Source organism: Phaseolus vulgaris, chromosome 11 (genome assembly GCF_051622355.1).
Source record: "Phaseolus vulgaris cultivar YP4 chromosome 11, ASM5162235v1, whole genome shotgun sequence".
Lineage (NCBI taxonomy): Eukaryota > Viridiplantae > Streptophyta > Magnoliopsida > Fabales > Fabaceae > Phaseolus > Phaseolus vulgaris.
In genome coordinates, this window is record NC_143508.1 from 3,412,821 (window position 1) to 3,430,740 (window position 17,920).

A 17,920-nucleotide genomic window follows, 5' to 3' on the forward strand; every position below is an offset into this window, starting at 1 on the left:
CCCCTTCCACTGCTAAAAAAACTAACCCTCACATAGAACAAACTCCAACACCAAACTAAAGCCAATAAAGACAGATTAGAGGATCAAGACACCAGTCAGAAAAAGAAAAACAAGTCGGGGATATTTAGAAGAGAACCAAGACTAAACCTTCAATTGAGCAAAATAGAAGATATCAGAATAATAAAAAACCTCACCTTTAAAAATAATTTTATTCCTATGACTCTAAATCTCACTAACCACCGCAATCCAAATATTCTCCATCCCTAATAAGATCGACTCCACAACATTACACAACCTGAACTACAGAAAATGGGAGTGAACATGAATGGGGACAACCAACGAAATGCCTAACTATGTAAATTGACCTTAGTAACAATCTTATTTTCCAACACCCTTCAAGCAGTAACATGAACTGAGGGCAAAACCTTAATCCTCCAAAACAAAATTAAACATCCTCGATGAATTTCTTCCTGTACCCCATCATTTTCGAAAAAAGACTGTTTTACCCCTTTTAAAAATGACTTCCGAATTGTTCTTTCCAGGATATTTCCGGAACATATTTTTCAGAACATATTTTATTAATTTTGGATTTACCAATCTGGAAATCAAAAAAATGTGTTCCAGAAAGGATATTTTGGAATGATTTTTTGTCTTCCAGATTTTCAATTCTAGAAAGACCCTTTGCTTATGAAATTCCTGAAACACTTTTTCTTAAGAAACTCTTATTCTGAAATCATCCAAAATTGTGAAAGGATAATTTTATTATTTCAAAGAATATAGGGGTACAAGAAGAAAAATGTAAAGATGCAGTAAGAAACTATCAACTTATTGACTTTTCAAACCCATCTATACGGGTTCACAAGTTCAAAAAAAATTAACTTGCCTTAATAAATGATGGCGGCCCACCGAACCAGTTTTGTCATCCCCTAGTACTAATGTTAGTTAAGGTATCATCACTTAAATAAGTTTACTTGGTTTTTGAAAAATTATATGCTATCCATAAAAATTTAAGAAATTTTGTAAATGAATTTCCATTTAATGATGCAATGTGATACCGTTCATTCTTGACAGAGAAGTTTTACTCATTGAAGTTAAGCTCCTAATAATTTTTTTTCTATTTAAATTTAAAATCTGTCTATTGCTTTAAAATATATTATAAATGCTTGACCAGAAAAAGTACTATATTTTAAAAATCTGTTCAAATATAGTTTTCAACCTTAATTGTCTTAATTGCAGTTTGGTCGAAACTCCCGTACACTATCTTACCCCGAACAATTACATTGATATTAAAATAAAAATAATGTAACAATAAACGTGTGCAAACAATAACATGTTTATGTTTAGGATCACAAATCATGAACCTCACTAGCAAATGACATCAGAAAGCAGCAACAACCCTGAAGAAGACAACGGAGCTGGGGAATAGATTATTCATTAATAAACCCTAAAAGTGAATTCACACAAATATATGTACAGTTAAATTATACTAAACCCTAAAATCGAATTCATTCAAATATTCCCCAAAAAAGATAAACTGAGCTTGGTGGATGAATATGAAACCCAGAAAGTGCAAGCTAATGGTAACAGAGTATGCAACGACAAATAAATGCTTTAAACACAGCGAGTGTGCATATGTTTCAATTCCTCAACATAATCAATGGAAATAATAATTTTGTTCCTAAACACATCTTCCACTTTTGCATGAAAGCAAAGGGAAAAAAATAGAATCTCTACAAAATTGTTTGTTTGAACTAAATACATCATGTGTGTCGGTGTCTGAGAAGTCTTCAAGTGAGAACCGACATGATATTTAAGAAGACATCTTCTCTGCAAGGAATTGTAAGGCCACCCATTGGATGATGATACCCATATTCTTCTTCTGCTTTGCTTAGCAAGTCTTGGAATGAGGGTTGGTTCAAGCATCCGATCGGAATTACGAACCTCTTCTTCTTCTCTCCGACATACACTGCAAGATATCCTTTTGGGACTTCGGCACCCTTTGAAACTGCTTGTCTAGTTCTTCTAGCACCAAGCAAACCAAAACCCATGTTTTCTACTGGATTGTTATAGAATGATCTCCAAGACTAATATGCTAATCAAGTGTTTCAAGTTCGATGCTTTATGACATATTTGAGAGTGGAATGATGGGTATATATATGGCGTTTGTGTGGATCACCTTGCTTCTCAAATTGAATGGTTTAAAGGGTATTTGGGTTTGGTGAGAAACAAGGGATCATGAACCATGTGGTTTTGTCTTGCACGTCTTTGTCAAAAAAGAAGATTTTTTTAGAAGAGTGGTCAATAAAGTTGCTTGAAGTTGAAAGAGAATTGTACAGCAAAGAACCTAATTATTGTTCAAACCATTTAATGCCCTGTTTCTTGTTGTTGAAGACATGTACCAGACATTACTCCTCTTCTCTTCCTCACACGTATGTTTCATTGTTGACAAATATCTGTGCAGGCTATTGGAAACTTATACTCAGTGGTTGCACTTGTACAATGCCATTCATCATGATAACAGCTTGCATGACAAGTCCTTGCCAACCGCACGGAAGGTACTTGAGATTTAACTCTCCATCAGGACCTCACAGTTTACTACGGAACAAGTACAAAGCAACATACAATTTAATTAGAGACTGAGACATTGTTTGTTGCATTGGTATATTCCTTTTATGACATTGTAGTGTATTTGGATAAAGTATTGGAATAATGGAATATACCTTCAGTTTCACTCCAGCAACTTCCAGTAACCTTCAGGGTTAGAAAATCATTATTATTAACTTTTACTTTTACCCCTAACATTACATACTGCCACATGCCTTCTTAAGATGGATTTTTTATTCCATGTTTAGTTCAGTTTAAAAGTAAAACTGAAAACACGAGATTACAAAGACTTTTGATAAAAGGGTGAAGCCTAAAGCTAAGAAATTATGACATTTCTACATTCTGTCGCCAACTTCTATTAAGCCATTTGTCTTGGCTTTCACTGAATCTTAAACCAATCAACTCTTTCTTTTCAAATTCTATCATCTTTCAATGAAAATGAAAATGGAAATCTCTATAGGTGTTATGTCAAATTGCCAGTTGGAATAAATGTTTTGGCACAATGGGTCATGACAGAAGACAGACACTTAGCTTAATTTAGATTTGACATGTACTTATACAGCTCATAGATTGCGAATCACCATAATTACATTGCTTATGTGACACTGTTGAACGACATATTTTACTAATCCAGTAACATACGTTTATTCGTTTGAAAGTAATCCAGTAACAGATGTCAGGTTTTTATTTTTTAAAATGTGTTATTTCTTGTATCGTTTTGCTTAATTCTACAAGGATCACAAAAGGAATAAGTGAATAAAAATGAAGCATGCATGCCGAGGAAAGAACATAACGATCTAGTATCATTTTAAAAAGATAAAAGGAAATACATGAATGTTACATTAAATATACATCATGAAAAAAATAAAAATGTACAATATTATTTTTCTATAGAGGCTTGGTAGATGACTCTAATTTGTGATGGAGTTCAGAGATTGCAGCAAACTCTGTAAAATTAATCACTTTATTTGCAGTCTTCTTTTCTTTTGTGTCTAGAACTGGGGTCAACATTTTGGGATCCATGTCCAAGGTTATCGACAGAACTGCAATATTACATTCAAAACAGCCAAAATCAGGTTTAGCAAACTAATTTATATTTCCTATAGACCAGTTAAGGGAGGCAGATGCTAGATGGTCGTCAAGTTTGTGCTGTATGGTATTTTAATTCATTCATGTATACAAAAAGTAAGAACAGTACAAATTCAGAATAAATCTTTAGTATGTTTTCATGTAAGTGTCATGAATTATTTTACAACATCTAGGATAATACAAAAAATGAAAAAAAGAAATGCCTGCTCTACAATGTTTGTCTCAACCAAGCACTCTATATGTTACTCTCCTCTAAAGAGCAATATGGGCTATAGCACATTCAAGCGAGAAGCTATATCTAAGAACACATCTTCCTTGCAGGGAATTGTGAGACCTCCCATAGGATGATCATAGCCGAACTCATCTTCAGCTTGTTTTAACAATTCTTGAAATAAAGGCTGGTTCAAGAATGATATGGGAATCATGAACCTCTTCATTTTTTCTCCAACATAAACTGCAAGATAGCCTTTTGGGACTTCAACAACCTTTCTAGCTGCTTGGCTTGTAAATGATGTCCGTCTTCCAAGTAAGCGAAAACCCATTGTTTTTGCTTCTACACCCAAAGAACTACAATGTGATCTCAGAGGACTAGTTAAAGTTTGCACTAAATTTGAGTTCTTCCGATTCAGTGTAAGAATGACTTGTGAAGCTTGTATGCACAATGACAGATACACAAGCATATATAGATAGATAACTCAAGCCTTTCTCTCCTGAATTTGGAGGTGAATGTACTATTTGATAGGGCCAAGTAAGAGACAGGGCTCATTAAGGTTGACGTGATATGTCTTGGATAGTCTACCATCAGATTTTACTTGAGATCTAATAAATTCTGCCTATGCTAAAGTCCTTGGATAGGTTACCATCAGACATGTTCTAGACATATTAAAGATTGTGTTCATGGTTTCTATAAGCCAACTGGCAGATATTGATACACTATAAACCCTAAAATCTATTTGAGTTATTAAATAACATTATTTGAAGACAAGAGATGTACTGCTTTTGATGATTTTACTCTGGAAAATGCTACAAGTACCTTGAGTACCTGGCTTATGGCCGTACAAATGAGTCATCCACCTTGTTATGTTGCTCAATAGATAGTTACATGACAGAGTTGTGTGGAAGTAAGGGTAGTTAGTTATAAATAGCCCAGTGTCATAAAAATATAATATATAAGTTTGTTGATTTACTTAATTCTCTGAAGTCTAACCAGATAAAAATGCAGTTGATAAATCCAAACTCAAGTTTGTGAACTTTTCTGAGGTCTTAAAATATGAGAACATTGGAAACCTATTGAGCATAACAAGGTATAATCCCTTATTAGGCTAACAAATATTCCATTCCTGGGTTCTTTAAAGCACTGATTTGTTCTTAAATTTCCTTTTTATTTTAATATTTTTCACTTTAGCCTCTGAGCTTGCTATGATGAGTAAATTTACAAAGCAACTGCAATTTGCCTTCAGCTGCACAACATATAAGCTCTGAAATCTGATAAATGCTGCACTGATCAAATTTTGGTAATTATAGTGCTTGATTTATGGCTAAATCTTTCAGTGAAGGAATAAGAGAAGCTAGCTACAGGTGTATGTAAACTAAACCACAAGTCTAACGAATATGAAATTTGGTTAACTACAGAAGTTATATATCCATAGAAATAGATGGTAACAATTAGGTTGAAAAAACCTATATACTAGGTCCACTATTATCTGTTTTGCTTGGTAGTTTGGTAGTGGTGAAATCTTGTTTACGATGGGGGCAATTAATTTTAACTTTACATGAGGGCATAAAAATTAAAAATCTTTATATCCAGTCCTAAATAAACTGATGCTTTTCTCTTTGGCTGAAGCAAAATTCTATTAGCTCTGCTAAGACTGCGAGGCACGTGGGTGGTTTTGGTGTGGAATTCATGCTAAAAATCAAGTGCTAATTGAATTGCAGAAAGAACTGGACATTGTAATTGATAAACAAGAGTACTCTGTAATTGAATTCATTGTCACAACAAAAAATGGGGCAATCTTTACAATTTGAGAAGATGCCTCTTGTACAAAATGTTTCTACTAATCTGTCAGTGTCCTACAGTATGAGAGTTATTGTCTATTCAAGCGAGAAGCTATATGTTGGAAGACATCTTCACTGCAAGGAATTGTGAGGCCGCCCATGGGATGATCATATCCAAACTCTTCCTCTGCTTGACTCAATAAGTCTTGAAATGAAGGTTGGTTCAAATATGATATAGGAATCACAAACCGTGTCTGTTTCACTCCAACATACACAGCAAGATAGCCCTTTGGGACTTCTACAGGTTTTGAGGTTGCCTGCATAGCTGTGACTGATGGCCGTCGAATACCTGGTAAACGGAAACCCATTTTTTCTTCCTGTTTGAATGAAGAAGATCAATACCAAATTTACTGTGAATGAAACCCAAATGTTGAAACTTGAGGATGCCAATGGCTTGTGTTGTTTGTGAAGGGAAATGATATAGTATATATAGTTCTAAAGATTCCCTAGAAACTAAAATCACAGAAAAGGACTGTTAAAGGATGGAGAACATACCCATGAGATATCATGTGGTGCTGTCTTTAATGTCTCTGTCAAGGATAAAGTTGTGTAGAGTGTGTAACCCCACCACACCTTATCAAACAGTGGCAAACATAAAACCTCCACCTCCCACTTCTAACCAAATGAGACGTGCCTAAGTGAAACCAAACGTTTATTAACAAATCAATTGGTATTCCATAATTTCGTAAGTATGCTTTGGAGATGTTTTCTTAAGGTTGATAATGCAGCCTAATGTTGAAGTAAGTAATTTCTGGCTGATGAGTTATAAGGGTAAGGATTGTGATAGATCATAGACATATGTTTGATATCACACGTCTGTTTTATTTTAAGTGGATTTGCTTCAGAACGTGGGACCCCTTTGATCAACTATAACATGTTGCATTAAGTCCTCCAAGGCAACGCAATATGCCATGTCTCCTTGTTGGTTCCCTAATTCTTATCTCATAGACCTCCACCTTCAATAATACACAAGGACAACAATTTCTCACAAATTCTTTCATCTATATATATTCAAGACCGTAAGCATTTAGAACGACAAAAAATCATTCATATCAGAGAGCATTTGAAGTTCACCATCTTGTATCTTTTTACGAGATTTATTCTCAACATTCTATTCCCAAGTCTCAGCAGCACACACAACAATGGGTTTTCGTTTACCTGGTATCAGAAAAACATCATTTGCAGCAAACCAAGTTTCTTCAAAAGTTGCAGATGTGCCAAAGGGCTACCTTGCAGTGTATATTGGAGAGAAGAGGAAGCGGTTCATGATCCCCGTATCGTACTTGAACCAACCTTCATTTCAAGATTTGTTGAGTCAAGCTGAGAAAGAATTTGGTTATGATCATCCAATGGGTGGGCTCACAATTCCTTGTAGAGAAGACGTGTTCCTAGATACTATTTCAAGCTTGAATAGGTGTTAGCCCCTTGAAGATGAAGTCGACATAGATGTAGACTAAACTTCACCGATTTTTTGTAGCATAGTTTCTTACCTTGAAAATATTCTCCTCAATTTTGTTATCATACTCTGGCAAGTGTAAAAAAATGTTAATTTAAATGAGAAGTTTCCTATGTGAGAAGTTGTGGTTTTCTTACAAAGTGTTTATATAGATAAACTAAGCAATTTATCAAATGAATATGAAATCTCTTCAGCCATGGATGCTATCTATTGAAACTAAAATGGGAACAATGGACCACCATATTAAATCCACTGTGACCACCTTGGCAATTTGGTGGAATCTTGTGTACGACCGGGACCCTGAATTTTAATTTTACAAGTATGATATATAAGAGTTAAAAATATTTTCAGACCCTTCCCAAATAAATTGAAGCTCCTCTGTTGCCCTTGGAAATTGTAAACCCTTGCTACTCTGGATATTATTTATATTTAAATATAACTTCTGAACGGGTTTCCATTTCTTGGTCTTGAATGCATAGTTTAATATCTGTTGAGTAGATGTGAACACTTTCAGTAGGTCTACAAAAGCAACTCTTGAGGTTCATTTTATATAGAGTGAATTTGTTGTGATTGTGAAACATTCTCTTTTAGATAATATACAATACCTTCTCTTTTCCAATTTTGTCTCATAAGTACTCAACCAAAATTTATTTTGCTTTACTCTGATAATCTCCTTCATTGTTAACAATTTAATATATATATATATATATATATATATATATATATTTTAACTATTGCATGATACAGATTAGCATCCTTGTCCAAAGTATTTCTGAAGGTCCAGAGTTTCGGTTGCTATGTTGATGAACATATATTTTTTGACACACAATAGCCTTAATCATAGATTATTGGACTATAATATTAAATAAATCGATTGTTTTAATTAATATTCTTATAATTGGGTTTATTTGGGCCTTAACTATTATTTTTGTTAATTTTGTGTTTTTAGAGTAAATTATCCGGAGGAAGCATCTAATGGGCCAAATATGCAAAAGTCCAAGTTGCTTCTTGAACCAAAACAATAAACACAAATTCTGAGGAGGAGGAAGAGAAAATAAAATCTACAATGTATCAAACAGAATTGGAAGCAAATCTTCTGCAAAATACAATAATTCTCGAAAGTTGGAAAGTTGGAAACGGTTAACATAATATAAACCACAATATTTTCCCAAGATCTTTGGAGCAGAAAAGCCATAAAAAGGACACAAACATCAAGGAGAAAATGAGAGAGCTTCATAGGGTTTTCTTAGTTTACTTTCTTCTTTGTAACTATTTTGTTTTGCCTCCGCATGGAAGGCTAAACCTTTTTGGTTGATTCTTTTGTAATTCCCCATTGAGTTCTGAGGTTTTGTTTAATAAAAGTTTCGATTTTTAATTCTCTATAGCAGTTGTTTTAATAGTCTAATCTCTTGGAAAATTGGTTTTTGTGAGAGGTTGTACTTAAACGCATGATTGAGAGTCTTCCTTATCTTAAACTTTGGTTTCTTAGCATTGTTTTAATTAATTTCAAGAGGAGGTAAGCATTCCCATGGAGTATATGCATGGAACAAAGTGGGTATTGATTAAACCAGTAGACGCATGTTTTACTGGTGAGTTGTTTCAGTTGAATTATATTGACGCATGTTCAATCTGGTTTAACTCTGTTGGAGGATTAAGAAAAGATTAACCTTTAGAGAACCTGTGAAGAATTCAATGGTGGAAGAACTTGGGATCAACGGCTTTTTATTTGTTATTTTAATCTTTTTTATATTTTTCTACACAACTATCTAAACCCCTTTTTTTATTATTATTGTTATTGCTAACTTTTATTGCTTGCATATAGATTCTAAACACTGATCTACTGATTTTAATATTGGATTCGCCAGAATCATATTAATTTGACAGCAAAACGACAACTAGCACATGTCAATCAACAAAAAGAAGAAACATGTGATAAAGTGATCGGTAATCCAGAAAGATACTATGGATTAATCAAAATAAAGTATGATGATGGTAACAATAGCTGTATGACAGCTAAAAGAAACGACTTCAAATATTGATAGTTGTATATGTACATTAGCTGTTTGGTATGTAAGAGTTTCTATTTCAAATCAATTAATGGCTGTAGACGACAAAGTCTCAAGTTAAAACCAATGCAATTCTTTGTCATAACAACTTCAACCACTCGTGAGCTGTGATGAAATACGGAAAGTACAATGCCAAATATAATTTAATTGGAGATTGTAACATTGTTGAATAGTGAGATCAAGTAATGGTGGAGCTCATAGATGGGGAGAATCAGCATAGATGCAATTCACGTGTGACACAGTGAATGATATAACTCAATTCTGATAAATTTCATTACTACCCAAGGCATGGAGAAGTCCACCATTACCTATTCACAGACAGCGTATGTTGTGTATGATTGAGACCATGAATTTTAATTTTGGGAGTATAGAACTTAAAATCTTTCAAGTTCTGTCCCAAATAAATTGATGTTTCTCTTGGCTGTGGCAAAATACTATTATAGGACTGCCCAGAATGTGAAGCAGATGAGTGTCGACATGCCGTGGATTAAAAAGAACAATGAACTTTTTTTTTCAGGCAAATAATTCTGTTCACAGTTCTAATTTCAGGGAGAAGTTAACTTTGTAATTGATTCACAGAAGTACTTTGCAACTGATTTTGTTGTCATTACTCAAAACTGGCTGATAAAAGTTACATGTTAGAGAATTTGCCTATTGTACAAAATGCCTCTACAAATCTATGTCAGTCTCCAAAAGTGTAAGATTTATTGCCCCTTCAAGCAAGAAGTTGTATGTTGGAAGACATCTTCATTGCAAGGAATTGTGAGGCCACCCATGGGATGATCATATCCAAACTCTTCCTCGGCTTGACTCAATAAATCTTGGAAGGAAGGTTGGTTCAAATAAGAAATTGGAATCACAAACCGCTTCTGTTTCTCTCCAACATACACTGCAAGATATCCCTTCGGGACTTCTACAGAATTTGAAGCTGCTTGCCTAGCTGTGGATGATGCCGGTCGAATAGCAAGTAAACGGAAACCCATTTTTGTGCTTTTTATGAGAAGAAAGAAGAACAATATGAGATTTGGAAAGAATGGAGCAAAAAATTGATACTTGAGAATGCTATAAAGATAATGTATATATAGTTTTAAAGACTCCCTAGAAACTGAATTTGAAGGAAAAAACTGTTAAAAGATGGATGGCATACACATGAGATACCATGTGGTTCTGTCTTCAATGCCTCTATTAAGGATAAAGTTGTGTAGACATGGGTAACCCCACCACCTTATCAAACAAATGAGACGTGCCTAAGTGATATTAAACGTTTATTCATGCATTAATTGGTATTTCATAAGTAAACATGTTTGGGACATGTTCTCTTCAGGTTGATAATGCAGCCTAATGTTGAAGTACACTATAGATGGAAAGAGATCTACGGATAGCAAGAGATCTTAGACCATTATGTTTTAGAAGTTTAGATCAGATATCAGTTTTATTTGAAGTTGATTCCCTTCTGAAAGTGGGACCCGTACTATCCACTATAACGTGTCACATTCATCCTTGAGAAAGTCCTACAAGGCAACACCATATGCCACTGTCTCACTGTTGGTCCCGTGAATCATATCTTATTGCTCTTTCCCTCAATTATTTATGTGGACAACAATTACACACAATTCTTTCATCTCTATATATATCTTCAACTCCACAAACCTTTAGCACAACAAAATCATTCACTTCCCAAAGCTTTTGAAGTTCATAAACTTGCATCTTACAGAATCATTTTTCATAACTTTTTTTCCGAAGTCTCAACACATACAACAATGGGGTTTCGTTTACCTGGTATGAGAAAGACATCATTTGCTACAAACCAAACATCTTCGAAGGGCTTGGATGTGGCAAAGGGCTACCTTGCCGTCTATGTAGGAGAGAGACTGAAGCGGTTTGTAATCCCTGTATCATTCTTGAACCAACCTTTATTTCAAGACTTGTTGAGTCAAGTGGTGGAAGAATTTGGATATGATCACCCAATGGGTGGTCTCACAATTCCTTGTGGAGAAGATGTGTTCTTGGATATCACTTCTCGCTTGATGAGGTGCTAATCCATGAAGATGAGACTAGTGTAAATGTATAGACACAATTTTTGTAACATAGTTTCTTACCTTGGAAAAGATTCTGTCCATTTTTATTATCTTTCTTGAGACAGTATACAAATTTTATGAGAAATTTCCTACATGAAGAGTTTTCTCACATATTTTCTTCATCTATCATTCTGGTCTGCATATTTCTCGAATAAGAAATTAGCTAGTTGTCGCTAACCAAATAATTCTTAATGTACCAGATTTAAATTCAGCTATTATCTCTAAATTTATAACTAAGTTCAATAAAAAAAAACTATATTAGGAGAAAGGAAAAGAAGATAAGTTTCAAACAAAATGACAGATCCAATGGAGAAACAAAGAGAAAAAGTCATTGAAATAATTAGTATTTGTCAACCTATTACGTATAACCTATTACGTATGAGGGAGGACCCAATTCTTTACGATAAGCAATTCTTCTGATGTAGTTAATTCTTTGTCCTGTAACATCTTCATATATGTGAGTCAAGCAGCAACACATTCTTGGCATGATTTATGTTAGTTGGTTTTACGGCATAACCTGGTAGTGACAAGTTCTCCATTAATTATTCTTCAAACCTTGAACTATTTTAAGATATTACAATCTTTTTTTTGGATGAAAATAGAAATTAAGCATCTTAATCCTGGAATGGGGATTGTTGCCCTAGTTTGAAATTTGGGATCTCAAAATGATGCAAGGACAAGCAATTGCCCTGCTTTTTTGTTGGGTATAATTGTGAAATGAAAATGGAATAAAAAGTGAGGTTTTGCCCCAATGAAAATTTAAGGGGGTGGAACCACATGGTGATGGATGAGATGAAGTAATTTCTCCCTGTTTTCTTTCTTCTGTAATGTTTGTTTAACAATTAAAACAACCAAAATAGATAATCTCATCCTCTTATAAAATGGAAATTATGCTCAGAATCTATATATAAATAAACAAAACCTTCAATCAAATGCATATGAAATTTCTATAACAAGGGATATTATCCATCAAATTGAAAAACAGCAAAACTTATTTTTTCAAGTCCATTATAACTGTCTTGGCAGGTGCAAAATCTCATGAACGGGACCATCAGTTTTGATTTTAAATGTGTATAAAATACTTATAAACCTTTCAAACACGTTCTAAAGAAATTGATGCTTCTCCTCGGCCCTAGCAAAATACTAATATCTCTGCCCCCTCTCTGCCTTGTCTTCATTGTGAAGCACTACTTCGTTTTATAATGAAATTTACCAGAATAATCGAGTTCTTTTAGTGTTGCAACCATTCTAATTGTTCGGAGAAGTAAAACTTGAAATGGATAAATAGATAGAAAATTAGAATTTGAATTCATCACCAATACTCAAAATTTGGTAATAATAGTTACAAGTTCAAGAAGATGTCTATTGTACAAAATGTCTCTAACAATCTATGTCAGTCTTCTAAAGTGAGATCTATTGTCTCTTGAAGCAAGAAATTGTATGTTGGAAGACATCTTCGCTGCAAGGAATTGTGAGGCCACCCATGGGATGATCATATCCAAACTCTTCCTCAGCCTGACTCAGTAAGTCCTGGAACGAAGGTTGGCTCAAGTATGAGATGGGAATCACAAACCGATTTTGTTTCTCTCCAACATACACGGCAAAATAGCCCTTTGGTATGTCTTCAGATTTTGAAGTTGCTTGTCTTGCTGTCAATGATGCCCGTCGGATGGCTGGTAAACGGAAACCCATTTTTTGAGCTTGTTTGAAGGAAGAAGAACAATCTCAAATATACAGATAGTGAACCCAAATTTGATGGTTGAGGATTCCAAAGGCTTGTGTTGTTTTTGAAGGTATAGGATAGTGTATATATAGCTGTTAAAAGAAGGACGGCATTCAGATGAGATATCGCGTGGTGTTGTCTTCAGTACTTCTATGAAACATAAAGAAGAGTACAGGTGTGTAACCCCACCTTGTTCAACAACAGGCAACATTAAGCCTCCACATGCACCAAATGAGACGTGGCTAAGTGAAGGCCTAAGTCTCTTCATGCATTAATTGGTATTACATATTATGTCAAACATGCTTTGGACATGTTTTCTTCACATCACCTAATGTTGAAGAACAGCTGGATAGATGAAATTATAAGCCAATGGACAGCGAGAGATGATAGACCATTATATACATGAGACTTGAAATCATACGTCTAATCTATTTCAAGTGGATTGACTTGGGATAGTGTACTATCGACTGTAACATCACCCATTACTCCCAAAGAAACACTTCCAAGACAACACCATATGCTCTATCGGTCCCATGATTCTTATCTCATAACCCTTCCACCCTCAATCATTCAAGTAGCCGACGATTTCCTACAGCCTTTTTCATCTATATATATTCACGGCTGCAAGCATTTAGGGCAACAAAAATCATTCACATCCTAAAGCATTTTAACTTCAAAAACTAGCTTCTTCCTTACAACTCTCTTTTCTCTACTTTCTCTTCCCAAGTATCAGCAACATATAAAACATGGGTTTTCGTTTACCTGGTATCAGAAAGGCCTCCCTTCCTTCAATCCAAGCATTTTCAAAAGCTGTGGACGTGCCAAAGGGTTACATTGCAGTCTATGTCGGAGATAAAATGAAGCGGTTCATGATCCCTGTATCTTACGTGAACCAACCTTCATTTCAAAATTTGTTGAGTAAAGCTGAGGAAGAATTTGGGTATGATCATCCACTGGGTGGTCTCACAATTCCTTGTGGAGAAGATGTGTTCTTAGATATCACTTCTCGCTTCAATAGATGTTAAGTGCATGAAGATGGAACTGACTTAGATGTAGACTATATACTTGACACAATTTTGTATTGTAGTGTCCTACCTTGAAAATATTCTTTCTCTCCTCTTTGATATCTCACTTTGTAAAAGAAATTTCATTTGAAATAGAAGTTTGGGAACACTTACAGTTTTCTCATTTTCTCCTCTCTTATATATATATATATATATATATATAATCCAATGCTAATAAGCTGAAATGTTCCGTTCAGAATCATCGTGTAGCAGCACCATACATGACAACTATTCACCCATATGACGATGCCTGATTTAGTTATGATTAACGAAATTTGATCACCTCTGTTTCAAGCAGCAGCCCCTTCTTCACATGGGCTATTCAACATATTATAGTTGGTTTTAGGACCAGAATATAAGATAAGTTTGATTGAAATACATTGATAGTGTTTTTTAAAGATTATTTAATCATAGATTGACACATAATTGAAAATATATTAAAATCCATGCATTTTGTTGCCAATGTAGTCTGCTACACAACTCTCCGAAACACAGGTGCTATCCAAAGAGCACAAACCTCCACCAGACACTCATAAATGTGTGAGCTGAAGGCAAAGCCTAAATCTTCCAAAAAGTTGTTATACAAACTCGAGGAATCCCCCTCTACCGAACCCTTTAAAAAACCATTCACAGAGTTAACTGAATAATCTGTGTTACCTCCATCCTTCCAGACCCATTTATCCTCGATATCAAGAAAGGGACTCGAAAATTGCACAACCCCCAGAAGCTGACTAACCTGTTCCATTTCCCAAGCAAAAAGACCTCTTCTCCAAGCCAAGTCTCACACCCAAACATTATTAACCCAATCCCCACAAAGAGAAAGCTTAGCGTCTTTGATCATTGACAATGAAAAAAAGCCTTAGGAAAGATCTTTTCAAGCTGCCAGGACCCAACCAACTATCTTCCCAAAAAGGTAACTCCTTCCCGTTTGCAAGCTTCCACCTAAAACGATTTTCAAAGGACATTCTCCAAACTTCCTACTTCCAGACCGCTTTCAAATCTCTCCACCAGAGTGACTCATAATTGCAAAGTCGTTGCTCTTTGAGGTTTCCCCACCCACCATATTTAGACTCTAGAATGTCCTTCCAGAGTCTTCCCTTAATCTGACTCGGACGCCATATACATTTTCCCAGTAAGGCCAAATTAAAGAGCCTAATATTAAGGATGCGAAGACCGCCTGCTTCCTGAGACTCACACACCTTGTCCCAAGACGCTCAGTCAATTTTCCTCCCCTCGGATCCCTAGTCCCACAAAAAGTTCCTTTGTAGCTTCACAATCTTCTTCACAACAGTGGCAGACATCTTGAACAAAGATAAATAGAACAATGATATAGACGAAAGAACAAACTTGATCAAGCAAATCCTCCCAGCCATTGAGAGAAATCTCCCTTTCCAAGAACTCAATCTAGTATTGATTCTGTCAACTACACCGTCCCAAAATGCGCTCCTCTTCTGACACCCCCCAATTGGCAACCCCAAGTACTTGAAAGGGGTTTTCGTCACTTCGCAATTCAGAATAGACGCAAATCAGAGAATAGCTTTCTGATTGACCCCCACCCCACCAATTCTGCTCTTCGAGAAATTCACCTTCAGACCAAAAGCTAGCTCAAAGCAATTCAACATAACCCTAAGGTTGTACACACTTTTAATGCTGGCAGCGCAAAAAAACAAGGTGTCATATGCATATTGAAGCATATTAACCTTAACCTTCTTGTACCCAACCTCAAGGCTCTCAAACAAGTTTTTGTCAACAACATTCCTAGACACCCCGACAAGTCCTTCAGTTGCAATAAGAAACAAAAATGGTGCTAACGGATCTCCTTGCCTCAAGCCTTTCTTCGGAGTAAACTCCTTAGTCGGGCTACCATTTACTAGTACAAACACCGTCGCGGATTCCAAACAAGATTTAATCTAGGAAATCCACTTCTCGCAAAACCCAAGTTTGTCTATCATGTAAAAGATAAATTCCCAACGCACAGAGTCATATGCCTTCTCATAATCCACCTTAAAAAGACACAACTTTTCTTTTTCTGCTTCACCTCCTCCAACACTTCATTACCCACTAAAACACTATCAAGTAAACATCTTCCTTCGAGGAAAGCATATTACCTAAGATTAATGAATTTATTCAGCACTTAGAAATAATCTTGTATATGCACCCCACTAACGAAATTGGTCTGAAATCACTCAATTGTTGTGAATTGTCGATTTTCGGGATGAGACAGATGAACGGCGTGTTTGACCTCCTTGCCTATATTCCTCTAAATGCAAATTCATTCACTGCCGAGAGGATATCCTCCTTTAAACATTCCCAATAGAACTTAATGAAACCAAAGTTGAAACCATCTGGGCCAGGGCTTTTCGAGCTGTCACAACTCCAAACTGCATCCGTAACTTCCTCTTCAGAAAACGCACCTACTAGCATCTCGTTGTCGTCGCTAGAAATTCTATTAAAACCTATATTATTCAATCTGACCTGCGGCCCAACATTCCCATCAAATCTGGCTTTGTAAAAATCTCTGACCTTATTTTTAACCACATCCTTGTCTTCGCACCAAAGACCATTCTCAAAGACCCTGTTAATCCCATTTCTCGCTCTTCTCCACTTAACTACCGAATGAAAGAATTTTGAATTTAAATCGCCTTGTTTTAACCACTTTTGGCGGGCTTTTGACTAAATGTAACAAAACATTTTTTGCATATGCTGCTAAGCAAGCCCATTATCAATCAGGTTCAAGTGAGTTGACAAGCCTTCCAGCAGCTTCAGAATGGAAGCCCTGACCAAGATTCCTGCATCCCCCAAACTCTGTCGAAGTTTGTCTTCAGCTTTTAAGCTGCATTTCTGATGAACCATTAAGGTCCAGTTTTGCATATAATCTGAGCCTTTCTCTAAGGTTTGCAATCAGAACCGAAAATGCATTTTGCATAACTTCTGAGCTGCACTCTCGATCAGTTGTGATACCACAAGTCCTATACATATGTGCATTGTGTTGCCTATGTAGTTTGCTACACAGCTCTCCGAAACACAGGTGCTATCTAAATAGCACAGACCTCCACCAGACACTCATAAAGCTGCGATTAATAAGCTGCAAAATAGGTTATCCTTTCCCAATTTGTCTTTGTGCTCTTGATCTGCATAACTTTTTGGCGTTGCAACCTGCATAACAAAGATAGTGTATATATAGTTTTAAAGACTACCTAGAAATTGAATTTGAAGGAAAAGACTGTTAATAGGATGGAGGGCATATACATGAAATATCATGTGGTTCTGTCTTCAAGGCCTCTATCAAGGATAAAGTGGTGTAGACATGTGTAACTCCACCACCTTATCAAACACACGAGAAGTACACAAGTGATGTTAAACGCTCATTCATGCATTAATTGGAATTTCATAATGGTGTAAATATGTTTGGGACATGTTTTCTTCAGGTTGATAATGCAGCCTAATGTTTAAGTAATGTACAGATGGAAAGTAATTTCCGACTATTGAATTATAAGGCTACGGATAGCAAGAGATTTTAGACCATAATATTTTAGAGGTTTAGATCATACGTCCGTTTTATTTCAAGTGGATTCACTTGAGAAGGTGGGGCCCATACTCTCCACTGTAACATGTTACATTATTCATCCTTGAGAAAGTCCTACAAGGCAACAACACATGCCCCTGTCTCACTGTTGGTCCCGTGAATCATATCTCATCGCTCTTTCACTCAACTATTTATGTGGACAACAATTATACACTGTTCTTTCATCTCTATATATATCTGCAACTCTACAAGCCTTTAA

General features: G+C 35.6%; 8 protein-coding genes across 8 annotated transcripts; 3 read left to right on the forward strand and 5 right to left on the reverse strand.

The window, feature by feature from the left end:
• Positions 1-1,607: 1,607 nt before the first annotated feature.
• LOC150022976 (auxin-induced protein 15A-like) lies at positions 1,608-2,195 on the reverse strand. The gene has a single exon (XM_090297508.1). It carries the CDS (start codon positions 2,046-2,048, stop codon positions 1,788-1,790), a length of 261 nt encoding a protein of 86 aa, XP_090153634.1. The 5' UTR covers positions 2,049-2,195; the 3' UTR covers positions 1,608-1,787.
• A 1,610-nt stretch (positions 2,196-3,805) lies between these two features.
• Positions 3,806-4,339, reverse strand: LOC150022977 (auxin-induced protein 10A5-like). Its single transcript, XM_090297478.1, has one exon. It carries the CDS (start codon positions 4,233-4,235, stop codon positions 3,963-3,965), a length of 273 nt encoding a protein of 90 aa, XP_090153604.1. The 5' UTR covers positions 4,236-4,339; the 3' UTR covers positions 3,806-3,962.
• Positions 4,340-5,647: 1,308 nt separating this feature from the next.
• On the reverse strand, positions 5,648-6,217 carry LOC150022978 (auxin-induced protein 6B-like). The gene has a single exon (XM_090297476.1). The coding sequence runs from the start codon at positions 6,054-6,056 to the stop codon at positions 5,778-5,780; it is 279 nt and encodes a 92-aa protein (XP_090153602.1). The 5' UTR covers positions 6,057-6,217; the 3' UTR covers positions 5,648-5,777.
• A 557-nt stretch (positions 6,218-6,774) lies between these two features.
• Positions 6,775-7,325, forward strand: LOC150022979 (auxin-induced protein X10A-like). Its single transcript, XM_090297477.1, has one exon. The coding sequence runs from the start codon at positions 6,891-6,893 to the stop codon at positions 7,167-7,169; it is 279 nt and encodes a 92-aa protein (XP_090153603.1). The 5' UTR covers positions 6,775-6,890; the 3' UTR covers positions 7,170-7,325.
• Positions 7,326-9,852: 2,527 nt separating this feature from the next.
• On the reverse strand, positions 9,853-10,392 carry LOC137829983 (auxin-induced protein 15A). Its single transcript, XM_068637042.2, has one exon. It carries the CDS (start codon positions 10,251-10,253, stop codon positions 9,975-9,977), a length of 279 nt encoding a protein of 92 aa, XP_068493143.1. The 5' UTR covers positions 10,254-10,392; the 3' UTR covers positions 9,853-9,974.
• Positions 10,393-10,892: 500 nt separating this feature from the next.
• LOC150022980 (auxin-induced protein 6B-like) lies at positions 10,893-11,457 on the forward strand. The gene has a single exon (XM_090297578.1). The coding sequence runs from the start codon at positions 11,031-11,033 to the stop codon at positions 11,307-11,309; it is 279 nt and encodes a 92-aa protein (XP_090153704.1). The 5' UTR covers positions 10,893-11,030; the 3' UTR covers positions 11,310-11,457.
• Positions 11,458-12,635: 1,178 nt separating this feature from the next.
• On the reverse strand, positions 12,636-13,441 carry LOC150022981 (auxin-induced protein 15A-like). The gene has a single exon (XM_090297579.1). It carries the CDS (start codon positions 13,038-13,040, stop codon positions 12,762-12,764), a length of 279 nt encoding a protein of 92 aa, XP_090153705.1. The 5' UTR covers positions 13,041-13,441; the 3' UTR covers positions 12,636-12,761.
• Positions 13,442-13,726: 285 nt separating this feature from the next.
• LOC150022982 (auxin-induced protein 15A-like) lies at positions 13,727-14,259 on the forward strand. Its single transcript, XM_090297479.1, has one exon. It carries the CDS (start codon positions 13,818-13,820, stop codon positions 14,094-14,096), a length of 279 nt encoding a protein of 92 aa, XP_090153605.1. The 5' UTR covers positions 13,727-13,817; the 3' UTR covers positions 14,097-14,259.
• The last annotated feature ends 3,661 nt before the right edge of the window (positions 14,260-17,920 follow it).